Source organism: Homarus americanus, unplaced genomic scaffold, assembly GCF_018991925.1.
Source record: "Homarus americanus isolate GMGI-L3 unplaced genomic scaffold, GMGI_Hamer_2.0 scaffold2539, whole genome shotgun sequence".
Classification (NCBI taxonomy): domain Eukaryota; kingdom Metazoa; phylum Arthropoda; class Malacostraca; order Decapoda; family Nephropidae; genus Homarus; species Homarus americanus.
Genome location: NW_024725489.1, coordinates 3535498 through 3554448, shown reverse-complemented (window position 1 = coordinate 3554448; position 18951 = coordinate 3535498). Strand labels below are relative to the sequence as shown.

General features: G+C 35.9%; 1 protein-coding gene across 4 annotated transcripts in view; it reads left to right on the top strand.

Annotated features, from left to right (window-relative positions):
- The first annotated feature begins 2272 nt into the window (after positions 1–2272).
- The window catches only part of LOC121865002, a 29177-nt gene continuing 12498 nt past the window's right edge, over positions 2273–18951 (top strand). Inside the window, exons 1-8 of one of the 4 annotated variants that reach the window (XM_042364274.1) lie at positions 2280–2528; positions 3545–3622; positions 4719–4973; positions 5709–5836; positions 9325–9501; positions 10269–10443; positions 12943–13121; positions 15328–15542. In XM_042364274.1, coding sequence (XP_042220208.1) covers positions 3565–3622; positions 4719–4973; positions 5709–5836; positions 9325–9501; positions 10269–10443; positions 12943–13121; positions 15328–15542 — 1187 coding nt within the window. In that variant the 5' untranslated portion in view covers positions 2280–2528; positions 3545–3564. Of the gene's footprint in view, positions 2529–3544; positions 3623–4718; positions 4974–5708; positions 5837–9324; positions 9502–10268; positions 10444–12942; positions 13122–15327; positions 15543–18951 lie in introns of those variants that run through there. The other 3 variants (XM_042364275.1, XM_042364276.1, XM_042364277.1) reach the window with 3 other exon arrangements.

Here is an 18951-nt window from a genome sequence, read left to right as displayed (position 1 = left end):
TAATGCCAGGCCACTTGACACTTAGCCAGTCCCCTTTTCAGACAAGGTACAGCATTTCTTTTGTTCTATACTAATATGTTGTGTCAAAACTTCCTCTATTAGAAGAAATGAGATTCGCGGAAGTTGATTGCCATACTATGAACAGTGGTGAAGAGGATAAAAGTAAGTAAAAGTACGAACAACCGTGCTAATACACGGTGGAGTTAGGCCCAGACTTGTGCTATGAGGTATATGATCTTACCTGTTAAATCATTTTTTTAAACTCCCCCCACTGTCAGTATACACACATGTGAATTTATAACTAACATAAGGAAAAGTATGTTTAATGCTCCGAGAAAACATTTGTTTGCCAATTCACCGCTTTTCAGTATACTAGCCGTTCCCGCGGTTCATCTCTTCTTTGTTACATTGTTATGACCTTCATTGACTAATGTTAGTACAATGCAAGAGAAACCGGAGTACCCAGAGAAAGCCTATGATGCTACCCCTGGTAAACACACTTCTCACATCTGTACCGGGCCGGGATTGAACTTTGCACACGATATTGAGGGATAATCACGTTACCGCTGTATCACCAGCACCCCATATATAGTATGTTTACAAAAACAATTTGTGAAATTTTATGCTGTGAAACCAAGGATCCTATACTCTAGAGCAGTGGTTCTCAACCTTGTTTGCCCCATGCACCCCTTTCACCATATGTCAGAATGTCATTCCCCCTCCTTTCCAAGATTGTCTGCCTCAAAAAGTGCATTCCAAATAATATGCATATAATACTGAAAATCCTTTATTTTTTCCATATTAGTACATATACATTTACAATTTTACATGGATTATTTTTATAGTGGAGTTTTACAAATTAAATGCCAATTGAAAATGTTGATGGATTTATAAAACTTGAATAAAAGTAAAATAGTTTTTTTTTTATTTATAATGAATTACTTAACAGACCAAACTGAAGCATAATGCAATAAACAAAAAGTTCAATAGAATACCAGGATATTGTAAATTTGTAATTAATTTTATTCAGATGAAGATTACAGTCAATGAGAAACCTGTGATTGTTTTTTCTTCGCCAATTCTGGGATACGCGGAGGAGTGCTTGAAAGGGCACAACGCAGGTCATTTTCTACCTCTAATCTACTACGTTGCTTCGTTTTAATTTGCAACAGAGTTGAAAAGCCTGACTCACAAAGATACGTCGACACAAACGGAAGCAATGCACGGATAGCTCTTTCTGCCACTTTTGGGTAGGAATCGCACATCAAGGGCCAAAATTCTGTGATTGATTTCTCATCGAACATATCTCTTGCTCCCGAATCAGTTCCCCCCCCCCCCTGAAAACCTGAATTCCCCCCCTGGGGGGAATTCCCCCTTGGTTGAGAACCCCTGCTCTAGAGACTAGGAGGATGGCTCACTGTTATTTTTTTTTATCATCCGCGACGGTTGCGTCATCCATTGCGCCTTTCTTGATATTGTGTGATAACGCCAGGTTATTCATATATAGTCTGTAGGTTTAGATATCCAAAAATAATTTCTCAAGGCAACACATTTGATTTTACAGAAAAAAAGAAAGTATTTGTGATGGTGGTAAGCTATACAGCTTTACACCAGTTTTACACCATTCAATAGGAAATAAATATCACAGTCAGTTAACCAATGCACTTTACTTAAGTTGTTTTGAACAGGCTACTATTTCAGTAGCGATAAAAATGTCATCACTATTTCTACAAGTTGATAACAGTTGGCAGTGACACTTTTTTTCACAACTTATTTTGTGACCAACGTATTTTTTTAAGTACAGTATAGCATCAAAACTACGAAAACATTATCGTGTAGAGTATTCTTATTTGTTTTTGCTTTTTCTTCCTGTTTAAAAATCAATATACAGTATAGAGTTCCGTGGTTGTACTCTACTAAATCTATACGGTAATGTATATTATATGGCCTAGCATTCAAACTTTGTATGATTTAGCTGTGGCAGCCAAAACTTGGTGAAAAGCAAACACATTATTGTGGTGTTTGAAATACTACCTAAGCATTGCATTACTAAATATACAACCTAAACATTGCATTATTAAATATTTTATGAAAATTGCACAAACTACACAAAATAATTTAATCCTGAAATTTTTATAGATATTATTCAATTTGAAAAAACTTTTAATTTTAAGAATTAACATACCTTTTATCCCATGGAAGAAAAGTTTTATATTAAGTACATCTGTCACATCGAGTATTATATTTGTAATCCCTACGGAATGCACTTTGTTTGTAAACAACATTGCGTGAGTCTGCGGCGAGTTCCTCATAAATTGCACATACTGTATAAATAAAATAAAGAGAAATTTTGGTCACACAACAATTCTTAATTCACAGCTGTAAGCAGTAATGGGTGGTTATGAAGCCTGTACAGTAATTGGAAGCAAAATCCACGGTAACTGCATATATCAGTATGGCATAAGAATATATTCCAAGACCAAGTATCATTTACAGTCATAAAAAATTTACCGACACCTTTTTGAAAGGTATAGTGTGTATGTTAATTTCTCATCAGTATTGTAGAAATAGGTTTTGGTTAGGTAAAGTTAGGTTAGTTATAATTAACCTAATCATACTGGTTAGGTTACATAGGCATGTATACTGATATGAGTCGTTTTTGCGTATTTTTACCCCACAATGGTGTTAATTAAGGGAGTCATATCACCAAAAGGGTAAAAATCATCATATCAGTCATCCCCGTACAATATTTAGATATACAAACTATGACCTAACCAACCTAACCTGATAAAATTATCGTTTCGGTTATCCAGCGAATTTTAGGATTTAAAGTTTTGGAATCAGTAGTTTAGACAATTCTAAGACACTTTTCTCCTATAGCGTTTCCGTCGGAAATTTATAGTTTAAGAGTATATTTTAATCTATAAAATTGCTAAAAATTTTACTTGTTTAAAAGTTGCAAGGCTTTTAAGTAGAGGGAAAATGTGGGGTAAAATGCCCCCAAAACACTAAACAAACATTTGAAAACCTGACCTAACGTTTCCTAACCTAGCCACAGAACCCAGGAATGACCGAAACGATAATAATACAACCAAAATGCAATATGGTACTGAACTACTCGTTTCTGCAAGAAACGAAGGTCATTCTTATGAGTGAAAAACATTATGAATGGTCACTATGGCATATTTACCTATTTCTAGGTACAGTAATTATTAATTTTTTGCCCATTCCATTCTTTTGATATGAGATATTGTTTTTCTGGTGTATTTTGGTGTTTTAGTCAATATGACCTTCATTTCTTGTTCAAATGAGCCTTTTTTATTTCGTAGATTATTGACAAAAACTGTAAAACTACCATTTTAACAAGAAATGAAGGTCATATTTGACTACAACAAAATACACCAGAAAAACAATTTCTCATATCAAAAGAAGGTAACCTAACCTAACCTAACCTACCTTTGACAACCAAATTGCCACTAACCATGACTGCATCATCGCTAACCTTGACCAAAGATAAACATATAATACTATCTAACCTGCATAGATGACATACACATCGCTGCCATGACGTCACGGTCTACCCACTCTGGTGGACCGCTGAATCACCTTGACACAGCTGAAAGTAGGTCTATGTTTTGAGGGTAAATATATTAAAAACTAAGCATTTGAGCAAGAAATGTTACTCTTAAATACCGATTCTTTATTAAAAAAAAATATATATTTAGGGTAGTCAGAAACACTATAAGAGGACTGGGTGAAAGACGAATATTAACCCTTACCTTAATTGACAAATGAAGTTGAATAAAGTGCCGACACATTAAGGAGGAAGTGGTGCAGTATTGTCCAACCACGTACCTTTGAACGCAGAAACCATAAACTCACAAGTACACGATATCTTTTTCTTCAGGAGTGTCTGTCTTTTACTGCCATACCAAGAATGAAGATACATACTGTACAGTCTGATTACACCTTGGACACTTTACTGAACCAAGGAGAACACACCAGTCTTCCAATGAGCAACCTTTAAAGACAGAGGTCATCTTCCCACTAATTCAAATTCACATGACATTGAGACTTGCCCTGATTGGCTAAGTAAGAAGTAAACGCATGCACACGATTATCACAAGACATCAACACTTCCACTGAATGGTCGAGTAAGAATTAAACAAAAAGTATACCTGCAAACTTGTACTTTCTTCATTGAAAATAATGCAAAAACTATAAATTTCCACCAGAAATGCAATACTATACTGTACAATAAAGTATTTTATTTAAAAATATTATTATTTTTTGCTTTATCTCCCTATACTGTATTATACAGTACAGTATACAAGTACTGTATGAATCAGTATAAAGTCCATGAATGGTCATTATGGAATATTTACCTAGAAATATAAGGAATAATAATACAGTACTGTCCTTGCATATTGATAACCATAGTAAGGCGCTGTATGACTATTTAATGCCAAGCCTTCTTGCTAATTGTTTGGTTTATATGGAGTGAAAAAACAAAATACAGTTGTAAGATTTGACCCATTTTTATATTAGTGGCATCTTATAATTGTTATACAGTATCTGATGGCTGTCATATATTTATATGATTTTTATACCTGTAAAATCAGGAATTTCTTTAAAATATTCAGGGCACAAAAAACTTTAGCGTAAGTAAAAACTTGGGATAATAAATTTCTTCTCATCAATAATGCTTATTGTTCCAGGTTTCTCTGTAAGGATGTCTCCTAAATCTCCTAACCTACAGTTACTCGGGGAGACCCTCACACGTCACTACAGACTTGCCTGCGAATTATTCAATACTTATCCAGTTGGACGCTTCACCCATCAGTTTTCTCAAGGAAGTTTGGATCTCAATTTATCTGAGATTGATCTAGAACAGTTGGAGGCATTATGCCATACTCTTCAAAACAAGATAGCTCCTTTGAATATTCACATATATATTCCAGATGGAAAGGAAGGTAAACTAATTAACTCTTTAATATAATTGTTTTGTAGGAAATTCAGCATCCAATAGACTCCTGATTATTTATTTGTTTTAATATTCATGTATTGATTATCTATGGTAAAAATTTTTTGATTTATTATTGTTATTTTCATGGATGTTTCTAGCCATTTGCAATTCACCAGCAAAGTTCTCAGCCCATTTTTAATAGTCCCAATTAGGTTATAGTGTGCCCCACATTCTCTGTCTTGTTTCACTGAATATCCTCTACTTCAGAATACAGGTACAGTTCAGTATTCCCACCCATGTCTCTGTGAGAGGTAGTGAGAGGGCTGATGAGGTGGCAAAAGGTCTGCTGCCTATTGCCATGCTCCTTTGTGCTCCTTCTCTCACGGAAATATCTTCCCTGCAGTCAGATCAGCCATCCTGGCAGCTGCATTGGAACAATTTATCCGTTCCCAACAAGCTGCGGGAAATTACAGTGAGGATCTGTCCATGGGAATATCCTTGTATGTCCTGCCGTTATGAGACTGCCCTTACCCATCTACATGTTGGCCACACTCACCTCACCCACAATTTCCTTATGGCCAGAGGCCTGCAACCCTATTGTGATGAATGTTTGGTGGTCACTGACTGTGCAATACTTGCTGGTAGAGTGTCCCAGTCATGTGGACTTGGGGAGTTGTGATATTTGCTAAAGGATGTATTTTTCTGTGCTGTACATGTACTCTATTATTCATTTTTTACACAGCTGCATTGAAGGTCATTCATCGAATTCTACAGGGAATCAGCATATGCCTTTCAAAATCACTCATTTTATCAACTCTTGAACTCTACAATATCAAACTAAAAGGGAAGAATCTCAATATATTTTGTCAGGTGAGACTTTTCACATATTGTAGTAATATGTCTACACTAAAGATGTGCAAATTAAAATATACTTTGTAAAATTTATTTTGGGTTATATAACTGAAAAATTTGGAAGTTTCAAATGTAAATACTGTACCTGTATATTATACTGTAGTCTGTATGTTAATCTATTGAATTATTCTCAGGGTAAGTATGTAGACAGAAAAATGCTTGAATCCAATAGGAAACTATTGTAATATCTCTTACAGTGCTCCACGAGATACTATACAGAATCAAGTTGAATATTTCAGGGAGTAGCTACCCTTCCGTGTTAGCTAAGGGGGCACTTGGACGTCCCACATATAAAAGAGGGTGGGTGATAGGAAGGGCATCCAACTGTAAAAGTTGTTTAAAATTTACTTGATGGTAGCCAGGACACCATGCCATCAGGTGATCATGGAAAATTGCGATGAATTTGGGAAAACATGTAAGACAAGAGATAATATTCGACACACCAGTATGCTAAAGTAAACAATTTGGGATGCATTCATCAATCCAGTTTGAGATACTATACATTCAGGAAAAAAATTGAGCAGATTTTACCACACCCAAAAATTTTATTAAAATGCCACAAATAATACTGTATAACTTACATTACAAACTAGCAATTTTAGGACGGACCTCCATAACCCCTTGTACAGTACTGTACAGTATATGGGGTACCTCTGAGCCGAATAAAATCATCTGGTGTTAGCCAAATAAAATATTAAAAGTGGCATCCCCATAGTAATGAGGTTAGTGGAGATAGTCTACCAACACCTCGTGTACGGGTTACCCTTTGAGCTGAATAACATAGCAGTATGTTAGCCAAATACAGTGACCCTTCGTTTAACGAACGCCTCGGTTAACGAACTGCCTTCCATAAGGATCTTCAATTCGGTTAACGAATTTCTTACGAACCGACCTCAACATGTTTTCGCTTGCACTGACCGGGCAACCAGCTTTTGTATCAGTCCGCCAATACATTAATCGGTTCTAGGGCTTAAATTCCTTACTATTTTAGTAAATATCAAGAAGTTTATACTATTCAATAATTTTAAAAATTTAATATTAACTTTTTTAGTCATTTTAACAATTATTGAACATAATTGAAGGTAAAGAAACTAGTTTCTGGCGTGCCATCCAGCCTGTTAACACACCAGACAGGCGTTAGTCTCTCTCTGTTTTCAGTGGAGGTAACATCTTGCTTGAGACTCTCTTCAACTAAACGCTTTTTTTCTGTGTTTCCAAGCAAATTATTGGTCATTTTGAAATATATTTTACATATTGACAATATATAATGCAGTGCAGTGTTGATTTAAAGAAAATAATCTTGAAATACACCAAGAGAACTAAAATTTTATGGATGAAATGGTGCCATGGGGTGACTTCTCTTCCACCCCAATGCCTTTTCTTCTTCCTTCTCCTCCACCCCCATTCTAAATCATCCCATCATCATCATCCAGGAGCCTTCTACATACACACCTCAAAGTAAGTGAACTTTTCTACCATTTTTGTTGAATTTAGGAAATTTTCGGTGAGCTGGAACCAATTACCCAAAAACCCATTGAAACAATGGTTTCGGTTAACGAACTTTTCGGTTAACGAACGACCTTCTGGAACGGATTGAGTTCGTTAACCGAGGGGGTCACTGTAGAATATTAAAATTGGAGACCCCGTAGTGAGACATTAAAAAATCTTGAAAGGATGGAAAATATAAATGTACTGTAGATCACATCTTCAAAATGTCAAATGCTATAAGCTCAAAATTTCATAATTACAAGCTTGTTATCCGGCACAAGAAATTTAAGGATGTACAGTACCATAATTCTTCATGAAGAAGGTAGTAGACCTGTGGAACAGTCTACAGTACTATGTAGTAGTAGTGGTGGTAACCCCAAATTTGTATTCTGTAAATTATCATGATTCCACTGTAGTATTGGGTTTTAAATTAGCCCTTGACAAGATCATCAAGAACAGTAGGGGAGAGGGACCCCACTCAAACCACTGGTCTCTTTACCTTGACTAAGCTAATAGTAGCTGAGGTGACCATTAGATAGAAGTAGATGAAAGTAGGGGGTAACAGTTGTCTACTGGTTGGAGAAATAAATCGTACTGCCTGGGTTATGCTCTGATTAATTTCATGTCACAAAAGATCTTCACTGATTCAATACCCTGTAGGAAAATGTGAATAAATAAGTACTGTAGTGTTAAAAAGACAATATGAAAATTATGAAATGGAATGAGTTTGGTGTAGATACAATGAATCAAGAAATTATAGATACATGAACTAAATAGCTGTACATATACAGTAGAAGGAGACCTAAGACTTGATGAAGAAACGGAGTAAAAGAATATTACTGAGATTGTAAGAATACAAGTTATTTATGTAATATGGATATACCATAGTGTTTTAAACCCTTACATTGTGACTATTGAAAAACCGAGTAAATACTAAAGGCCAAATAAACAAAAACAAAACAAGAACTCGCAAAATTATGTTTTATTCTTATAAAATTAATGATATGTTTGCAGAAGAAAAAATGTGAATGTGTGAAGGCCAGGCTACTAGGGGGGAGTAGTTGGGGGTGGCAGGAGGGGGGGGGAGGTCAGACTACTATTAACTACTGTACAATTAATGGCTACAAATGTGCATCTTCCATGGTGTGAGCAGGGGTACTGGGACAAATGTTGTGTTTTATAAAAGCTAAAACTGATGCATAATTTAAAAAGTGGCTGTTTTCATAAAAGAGACATCACAGTTTAAGTGTTTTAAATTTTATATTATTTACTCTGAAATACTGTACAGTTTGACAACCCTTTATCCTCAAGTTTTTTGTGGGGCTTTTTTTTTTTTTTTTTTTAAACAGGGATTAGCCCACCTGGGCATAGATCACTGACCCACATCAGGGCCTGGGGGGGGATGTAATAGTAATAATAATTATAATAATAATTATTCATAGTAAATAAAAATTTTAATAAAAATACACTGAAATAAAATATGATAACATTAATAATAATAATATATAATAATAAAATTAATAAAAATAACAATAATACAGGCGTACTGTAATAATAAAATAATAATACTGTAATAATAAAGAAATACAAGAATGAAAAATAAGATCAAAAGTGAGAAACACGACCTAGACCTATGAATTATTATTATTATTATTATAATTTTTATTATATTTTCGTCCCCCCAGGCCCTGATGTGGGTCAGAGATCTATGCCCAGGTGGGCTAATACGCATAAAAAAAAATAAAAAAGTAAAAAAATAACCATTCTGAAAACCGAAAAATTACGAAATCCGAAATTCCTCTGGCCCCAAGGATTTTGGATAAGGGATTGTCAACCTGTACAAAGGAATAAAATTTCGTCTTTCAATAAATTACCAGAGAAGCCTAGTTATTAGAACACCAAGCAGAAATGTAATACAGTACAGTACTGAATTAATTTACTGTATATTCTTATTTCAGGGCCTTATGAAGTCACAAAATCTGAAAATCTTGAGTTTCAATAAATGTGAACTTGGAGATGCTGGAGTTGCACAGATGTGTCAAAGTATCAAAAATGTACCCAGCATTACACAACTCCAGTTGATTAATTGTCTTCTAGCAGAAAAGGGGACCTTTGCTGTTGCCAATTTGATACAGGTAAGTTTTGCAATTAATGGGTTTGTCACTGAAGGAAATTTTATTAATATATTTTGGGTATGACAGACAGTACCAGTAGTATATAAAACCATAACTTAATTCAGTATATTAATTAAAGCTACATCATCTGTGATAAAGGAAGGTTATGTTAATCTGGAACCTTTTGAGAACATTGAGTAGCTGCAGGAATAGCTTGATGATTAACACTTTTCCTCTGCCAAGGTTATTCATTGGAGATTACTGCAATGCCTGTACAGTATATTATTATGTATTTCACCTTACTTAGCCCAGAACACCACAGTCATGCAGGTAATTTAAACAGTGTGTTCATTTACAAAGTATTAACGCACTTCTTATTCTCACGGTAGAGTTTCCATGAGAATTAAGGAATTACCCTTTCTTTTCTGAAGAGTTATTTCACACTTTAAATTTTGTTATGGTTTACCATAGTTTTATATTAGTGTAGTATAATATAGTATACAGTATACACAGTAATCCAAAGGGCAACACATACTGATGGCCAAGGACTCACTATTGTGATAATCAAAATCAAGTCAGTCAGCAACAGTTTTTGGCAATTATTAAAAGTACTTCTCTGTTGACTCTGATGCTTGTGTACTGTACAGTATGTAGAAATAATGTTTAAGTACAGTAAACAATGTGTTTTGAAAGAAATCTGCTTTTACAATCCTGAAGTAATATAGATAATATAAGCTGCTGATAGCCTGATCACAGTCAAATACATATACAGTATTTAAATTTAATAGCACCAAAGGATGAATCGTGATAGTGCAATGTGGCAAGATACTCTTCGTTTACGTCAACCACACCTTGATGGCATGAAAGGTCTTCGCAGAATAACCCTCAATAACAACCCCCGACTCAATGATAAAGGAGCAGTGGCTATTGCTAATGCTCTGGCTGAAGATTTGTGGATCAAAGGTAAATTTGCTATAATAAATTTTTTTATGTTCTGTAGTTCCCAATTTGCAGATCCCAATGAGTCATAAGGAAATGTCAAAGTTTAGTGGCTCAAAACAAGGATGGAACCCAGACTCTACCCTGCTTGGTTGTCATGAGATGTGAAGAATCATGATGGTAACCACAAAGAATTATGTTCAAATAATTAGAGAATATTAAAAAGGCTCTGGTTGAGTTTTTATAAGCATTGAGTTTTGATTCTTTGGACCCTTTACACACTATGCAAAATGTTGTGAACCTGATTCAGTTAAACCTGTGCTGAAAGATTCACACAAACTAACAGTGTGTTGTATGGTACTTCTTTTGGACAACAGATAGGCCAAATTCACCAACTGAACAGCTGTTTATAAAGTAAATACTGGCCAAGTTACTTATTATCAGCCAATGTCCGTGGGTTGAAAATCCAGGTCCCATGACAAAAATGGTTAGAACAAACTGCATAATTAGTTCCAACCCTCCAGTTACAATCAAAGCCCTTACATAAGGGGTCTTGAAGTCTCTTAATGCTGAAGAGTAGGAAGTCTTGGTACCACTCTGGTTGTGCGATTAACAACCCTCATTTTGGTTTTGTTAGCCGATGTAGACAGAACAGTTACCTCTCAATTCACCGTCGGATAAAATTAAGAGCCAAGAGCAAACTCATCCTTAAAAGTGTTTTATATAGGATTTGATAATAATGATGTGTATTGTTATTAGTCTGCAAGAGTGTTAATAATTCCCTGATGACCTACCCAGTTTGAGGTTAGCTGGTGAGTTGGTATGTAGGATCACAAACTCCAGCACCTTGTAAAGGTTCTCCTGCATAGCTCAGCCTTTCTAATGATAGTCTATTCTATTTCAGAGCAGTTGTCTCATTTGAGGTTTAAGACTTACATCTCTAAAGTAATAAAACAGATGTACTGCATTTTGTAAAAAGTGTTCAACACATGCTTAGATAGTATCAGGTTGACAATCCCTGATGTGTTTCGGATTTTGTAATTTTTCTGATTTCAGAATGGTTAGGCAATTTTTTTTCTATATTTTTTTAATTTATTTAGTTTTTTTTTACAAGGATCAGCCCACCCAGGCACAGGTCACTAACCCACATCAAGGCTTGGGGGGCGAAAATTTAATAATAATAATACTGTCCTAATTCATAGGTCTTGGTTGTGTTTCTCACTTTTGATTTTTTTTCATTCTTGTATTTCTTTATTATTATTATATTTTATTATTATTGTTATTGTTTTTTTTATTGTTATCAGTATTATTTTATTATTATATTTTTGTGCATTTTTTATTATAAATTTTATTTACTATGAATTATTACTACTATTATTATTATTATTATTATTACATTTTTGCCCCCAGGCCCCGATGTGGGTCAGTGACCTGTGCCCGGGTGGGCTGATCCTTGTATTAAAAAAAAAAAAAGAGAGAGAGAGAGAGGAAAGAGGAGGGGTACGTGATGCAACATGAAATTTTTTTTCGGTTTTCAGAGGTTTCGGAATTTCGGATAAGGGGTTTTCAACCTGATGCAGTGGTCCCTCGGTTAACGAGCGCCTCGGTTCACGAGATTTCGGTTAATGAGTTACCTTCCATAAGATTCTTAACTTTGGTTAATGAGCCATCCCTCGATTAACGAGTCTCTTACGAGCCGACCTCAACATGTTTTCGCTTGCATTTGGCTGCCCACCAGCTGTAGTATTAGTCCGCCAATACAGTAATTGGTTCTAGGGCTTATATTCCCTACCATTTTAGTAAATATCAAGAAGTTTATACTATTCAATAATTTTAAAAGTTTAATATTAATTTTTTTTAGTAATTTTAACAATTATTGAACATAATTGAAGGTAAGGAAACTAGTTTTATGTGCGCCATCCAGCCTGTGAACACACCAAACAGGCGTCAGTCTCTCTATCTCTCTTTTCAGTGGAGGTAACATCTTGCTTGAGACTCTCTTCAACTAAATGCTTTTTTCTGTGTTTGCAAGCAAATTATTGGTCATTTTGAAATTTATTTTACATATTGACAATATATAATGCAGTGCAGTGTTGATTTAAAGAAAATAATCTTGAATTACACCAAGAGAACTAAAATTTTATGGGTGAATTGGCACCATGGGGTGACTTCTCTTCCACTCCAATGCCTTCTCTTCTCCCTTCTCCTCCACCGCCATTCTAATTCCCATCATCATCCAGGAGCCTTCTACACACACACCTCAAAGTAAGTGTACTTTTCTACCTTTTTTGTTGAATTTAGGCAATTTTCGGTGAGCTGGAACCAATTACCCAAAAACCCATTGAAACAATGGTTTCAGTTAACGAGTTTTTCGGTTAACGAGCAACCTTCTAGAACGGATTGGGCTCATTAACCGAGGGACCACTGTAATGTACAAATTAATTTTATTTAAAAAAAGAAGGTACTCTTGAAGAGCTACATGGGTGCATTAAGAGGTTTTACTTATGTGAATATCTTCCTCAGCTTTGGACCTTCAGCATTGTGGGATTGGTGATGAGGGAGGACTGATGCTGAGGAATGTAATCAACACCAACCAGACACTAGAGATCCTAGATTTAAGACAAAATCCATTTGTTCCAAGCCAGTTAGTGGAGGATATAAAAGAAGTACTTAAGAATCGACAAGATAAATACAATATTCAGGTCAGTCCACAGATATTTTTAGAATTCTTAAATACCATAAACTGTATCACATAAGACACATGGAGCCAATAGTTGTATTGCAACAGTCCAAACTCAGCATAACTATTATTCCTGCCAGTACACTGTCATGAGTCGATTATTAATGTTAACCACCACAAAAGTTACCGTTCTGAATAATGATGTCTGCTCACCAATAAACATAGAAGTTTTGTAGGTAATACTTGACAAGAGTGGTCCAGCCATAGCAGCAAGCTGAAAAAATTTTTGCAAAGAAGGTTCAAGCTTTTTATCTCAAGAAACATGCAAAAAGCAGGAAGAATGCCTTTTTGAGTCATTTCGCTTTTTCACTCTTATCAGGTTTTTTTTCTGCCATATTTACTTTCCCTTTGCTACACTCTCTAAATTTATCTTTCATATTTCCTATTTTATTCAACTAAAATAGGTTACTTTTAAGCCTCTCAAAACTCCCTGTGTTTACATTTCAATATTCGAAGAGAAAGTCAAAGTAAAGGTAGTAGACCATTTATCCGGCTTACAGGAAACCAGATTTATCAGAAAACTGGTTGCTTTTAACCTGGTTAATTTTGAAACTGGGGGGTTTGGCTGGCAATACAGGGTGTCCCCGACTTACGAACGCCCACCGATACGAAGGTGGTTAAATTTTTAACTATTTTTACTTCCATTTACTGTATTTTGTCATTCTATTTCTTCCTTTGTCCTAAATTAAGTGATTTTAGATGTATATAAGGACTTAGGCTATGATATAGTGGGATTTTAAACATTGTTTTGTAAGCATGGTATGTACTTAGCATGTGTTCTGACTTACGTACAAATCTGACCTAAGAACGTCCTCGGGAACGGAACCCGTCCGTAACCCGGGGACCTCCTGTATTCTTTTCCTATTGGTAATGCCATGGTGGCGTGATCCTCAGTTTTAAAGAGCCAAATTCTGTGTATAGTACTTGCCTCTCTACTTTTCTGTGGTTATATACCCCAATTTAGTATCATTATCATCAATTAACACATTTAAAATGCTAACTGGAAGTTCATTTGGTAAAGGAAAGTCCAAAAGAAAATAATTTTTGCTTCAACAACAATGCCTTGCTATAGTCTTTGTTTGTTTATAATAATGAGTGATTATCCCCACTATCTCTCATCAGCACTTTTATGAGTGGTTTCTGGCAGTCTACAGTACTTACTGCCTAACCACTCGGTACCTGAGAATGACATATGAATAGTGTGAAGAGCATGTAATATAATGTAAGGTAACTATTACAAATAATAAGAGAACTTCCCATAACACACATCACCAGTCAGCTGGGATATGACTATACTCATTGCCAGTGTTACATGTAAAGAAACTATAAAAATTGCAGAAAAATAATTTCAATATTTTAGTGTAACTTAGAAATAAAGAAAATATAATATAAAAGTATAAAATAAGAAAAATAAAGAGCATGGGTATTTATTCTGTGTGGGAGGTGAACATATGCATAAGGCAGTGAACAACTGTGCTAGTTAGGCCTATTTCAGTTTAAACGTGCACATCTGCTGCAAGTTTACTTTATCCTCTCAACCACTGATTGTCAAGTTTCAGTTGAGCCAAGCTTTAAAGTAACTATTTTGCATCGACAGCCATATGATGTCATGGCATACACACAACGCAATAGCCACGTGTCTCCAAGTTAGTTGGGGGGCTGGCTCGGCTTTGGTGTAGCCCTGAGGATGTTTGAATGTGGAAAGAACTATTTTTTGTATATAAAATATGAGCTATTGTATTTTATTATGTGCGATGTATCATTTTTGTATAACTTATTATAGGATTTTTTGTTCAATTTTGGCATATACAAAATACTGTACTGTATATAGAATAACCAAGGATTGGAACCTATTCCCATTAACACATGCCTGTATACACTAGGCTTAGGACCCAAAATCCACCAAATCCTGGAAATTGGTTCACTTCAGGTCCAAAACTTGGTGGTTAAATGGTCCTGTATCTGTATCTCTGAGGATTTTATGACTTGGGTCAAGAATCCTTGGCTTTATATTAAGTTTCTCCTTGACTTTGATCAATCATAATAATGAAACTCGATGCAGAAGTCAAGATATAAGTCAAGGATCCCCGACTCCAGCTTTGCAAAAATGTGCCTATATTATCGAATTTGTATAAAAGTGTGTCACAAGTTTAATTTTGGTGTTTCAGTTTATGTGGTTGGAACCATCAGAAAATGACCAGACAAAACAGGAAGCAACAGCTAAGACTACAGGAAGCCCAGGAAGATATTCAGCAACTAGCAGAATTAATAATATAAAGAAAGTGGGTCATCATGCCATTTATACTCCGCCTAAACAAATACCAAAGCCTCCAGGACAGCTGGGGATTCCATGGAGAGTGGAACATAGATTATTTGAGAGAAGGTATTGAGAATAGTTTCATATAAGTTGTCTCTTTATATTTATCCAGGTACAGGAGGTACCAGTAGTTACAGTGCCATTGATCTATCAAATTGAAACAGTATTTTGAATGGTCCTTATTTTCACTCAAACCTACATTCATTTGTAACTTCAAATTATGGCATTTGTACAGTTAAAAAAAAAACACAGTTGGAATGAGTTGGAATCACACAAGAGTATGGTGATGCATTAAACACACTCACAGTATGTTTGGGGAGAGTTCAAATCCCACAATTTAGACTCATCTATAAAATGCACCTCCTACAATAAAAAAAAAAAAAAATCAAGGTGTTTAGTGGTGTCCCTCCTAAACTTTCCCCTCCAGGTCACTTGTGCCACTTCCCTCCATATGCTGAACAAACATTGAACCATGGTTCTTAGAAGAATAGTTAACGTCATATCGGCTCGGTGAAAATCCTAGTTGGCAACTTTTTTTTTACTTGGCTCCATTCCTTTGTTTTTCTGATCCAAATTTATGGGAAGAAACATAATAAATTGGGCCTTATTTCATAAACATATACTAATGTATAATTTATACAATAGATTTGAATTGTTGGCAGCTTCTGGAGGCAAAAAACTGGTGTAAAACATCTTGTGATAAATCTAGGTTCAGTTGTGCTAACTGTGCTTGGTACTCACTTTATTATCAGCTAAGTAAAGATAAAATCCAGTTGTGTAACCATTAGTCTACAAGGCTTAGAAATTTATTTTGTTTTTTATTGTATATAAAATTGTGTCTCAACTAATATGTAGTTTGCCACATTCTAATTAAGCAAATAAGTTTAATGAGTTTGTCTTGTGATGTTTTTCGATAAGCACGGTACAGGTGACCCTCTCTATATGAATGCTCCAAATACAAAAATTCCCAAATTACCACCTATTTTTCATGTTATGAAAGCTTCCCCCATTCATACAATTTTGGTCTATGCAAAAATTCAAATCGCTTACCCTTGGGATTCACATGGGGTGGCCACATCCTCCCTTATCGCTTTCCCTACCAAGCTGAGGTGTGAGCTGTTCTGATTATTTTTTAACTCATAATTTTGGGTAGATAAGCATAACTTTTTATATATACAGTATTACCCCGCCTAATGCGGTTTCACTTAACGCGTTTTTTCATATACGCGGTGCCTCGCCAGAGCTGAACTTTCACTTAACACGGATTTTTTTCCACATATACGCGGTGAGTGTCCGGCTCGAGACGCTATTTTTAGATTTGCCCCACCCGCCACCCTGCCTGACTGCCTGTTTTAGCTCATAAAATTCATACAAATTACCCGGCCAGAATATAATTTACATTGCTGGAATTCTTATAATTTGGTGATCATTTTGAATATAAACATCATATATTTTGCATTAGACATACAAATTTTAGATAAAATGTTTTCTCTAGTAAATATGTTATCTTTTGTGCAAAATATATGACATTTATATTCAAAATATTCCTGGTCTTACAAGGAATCCAGCAATGTCAATTGTATTATCCTAACTTTAGTTTGAGGTATTATTTATTAAAATTTAGTGGTTTTCCCCCAAAAATTTCTCAGAGAGGGAAGAGCCAGCAGTGTAGTGTGAGAAGAGGGGGAGGGAGTTGAGTCCATTATTTGAATGGACATTAACTTGGCGACTGTATTTCTCTATTTCTCTTAAGTATTAATTGTGTGCATGTACCATCATAAAATTAAGATGTTATTTTTACTACAACATAGTTATGTGTCTTCAAAAAGTGGAGTTTGGGGGTCGGGCTGGTTTCTATTGGAATTAATCCCATATGTTCTGAGGTGTGTATGTAGAGGGCTCCTGGATGATGATGATGATGTGAATTTGAAGTGGGAGGAGGAGAAGGGAGAAGAGAAGGAATAGGAGGTGGTGGAGAAGCATTTTACTGCTTCTTGGAAGGTGAGTCACCTTCCATGAAAATGTCAGGAACCTCTGGACTGACAGATTCTCCACCATGAACATCCTCTCTTCTTCTTGAAGTGGAAGGCTGAGGGATAGCATCTTGTTCCCTCTGCCTTTTACTGAAGAAAGTGTCAATTGTGGTCTGTGGGGCATCTGTCCTCCTCACCATTAACTTATGTTTAAAGAAGGAGACCACTAAGTCTTCAACATGACACAAAGTTAGTTCAGTTTTTTCCACTTCTGGGTAAATCACATCTTTCAACTGTTTAGCTGACATATGGTCATCACTTTCAATTTCCTCCTCACCACTGTCAGCCACTACCTGTAACATCTCATCCAGTTGCTTCAAGTCATCAGGAGTAAGTTCCTCCTCATGAGACATCACAAGCTCTTCCACATCCTCCTCCTCCACTTCAAGGCCCAATGACTGACCAATGGACACAATCTCCTGGTCCAACTCTGTTTCTTCCTCAAAATCATGGACTACTGATGGCCACAGTGCTTTCCATGAAGAATTGAGGGATCTAGTGGAGACTTCTTGCCATGATGACACAATCAATTTTACAGCCTCCAGGATGTTGAATTGTGTCTTCCAGAAATGTTTCAGTGTTAGTTCAGGATCATTGGAAGTTGCCTGATGACACCACCTAAACATTTTCTTCATGTACACCTTCTTGAAGTTGCTGATCACATTCTGGTCCATTGGCTGTATGACTGATGTAGTGTTTGGAGGCAAAAACAACACTTTCACAAAGTCAAATTGATGCTCCAAATTTCTGGCAAGGCCAGGGTCATGACCAGGAGCATTATCCATGAGGAGAAGAGCCTTTAAAGGGAGTTTATTGGTGGTTAGGTAGCTCTTGACAGAAGGGCAAAACACATCAACAGCCCATTCATTAAAGAGCTGTCTTGTCACCCATGCCTTACGGTTGGACTTCCAATAAACTCCAAGCTTTGTTCTTACCACTTTCTGTTGCTTGAACACCCTGGGGTTTTCAGAGTGGTAGACAAGCATAGGCTTCAGTCGGAAATCCCCTGAAGCATTGGCACCAAGCAATAGAGTGAGACGGTCTTTCATGGGTTTATGCCCAGGTAAAGAGGCTTCATCTTTGGTGATGAATGTTCTTTTGGGCATCTTTTTCCAGAACAGCCCAGTTTCGCCCACATTGAACACTTGCTGTGGAAGATAATTTTCTTCTTCCATCAGTTTTTTAAATTCATCTAAAAACTTTGCTGCCCCTTCCTTATCACCACTAGCAGCTTCACCATGCCTAACAACACTGAAAGTGTCACCTCTTTTCTTAAATTTTTCGAACCAGCCTTTGCTGGCCCGAAAATCTTCAAATTCTGTGCCTGAAGAACCAGGTTGATCTGTCTTTAAATGTTCATAAATCTCCCTGGCTCTTTTGAATTCAGTAGAAACTGAATCACCTTTCATCTGTTTTTCCCTAATCCAGATGATAAGTAACCT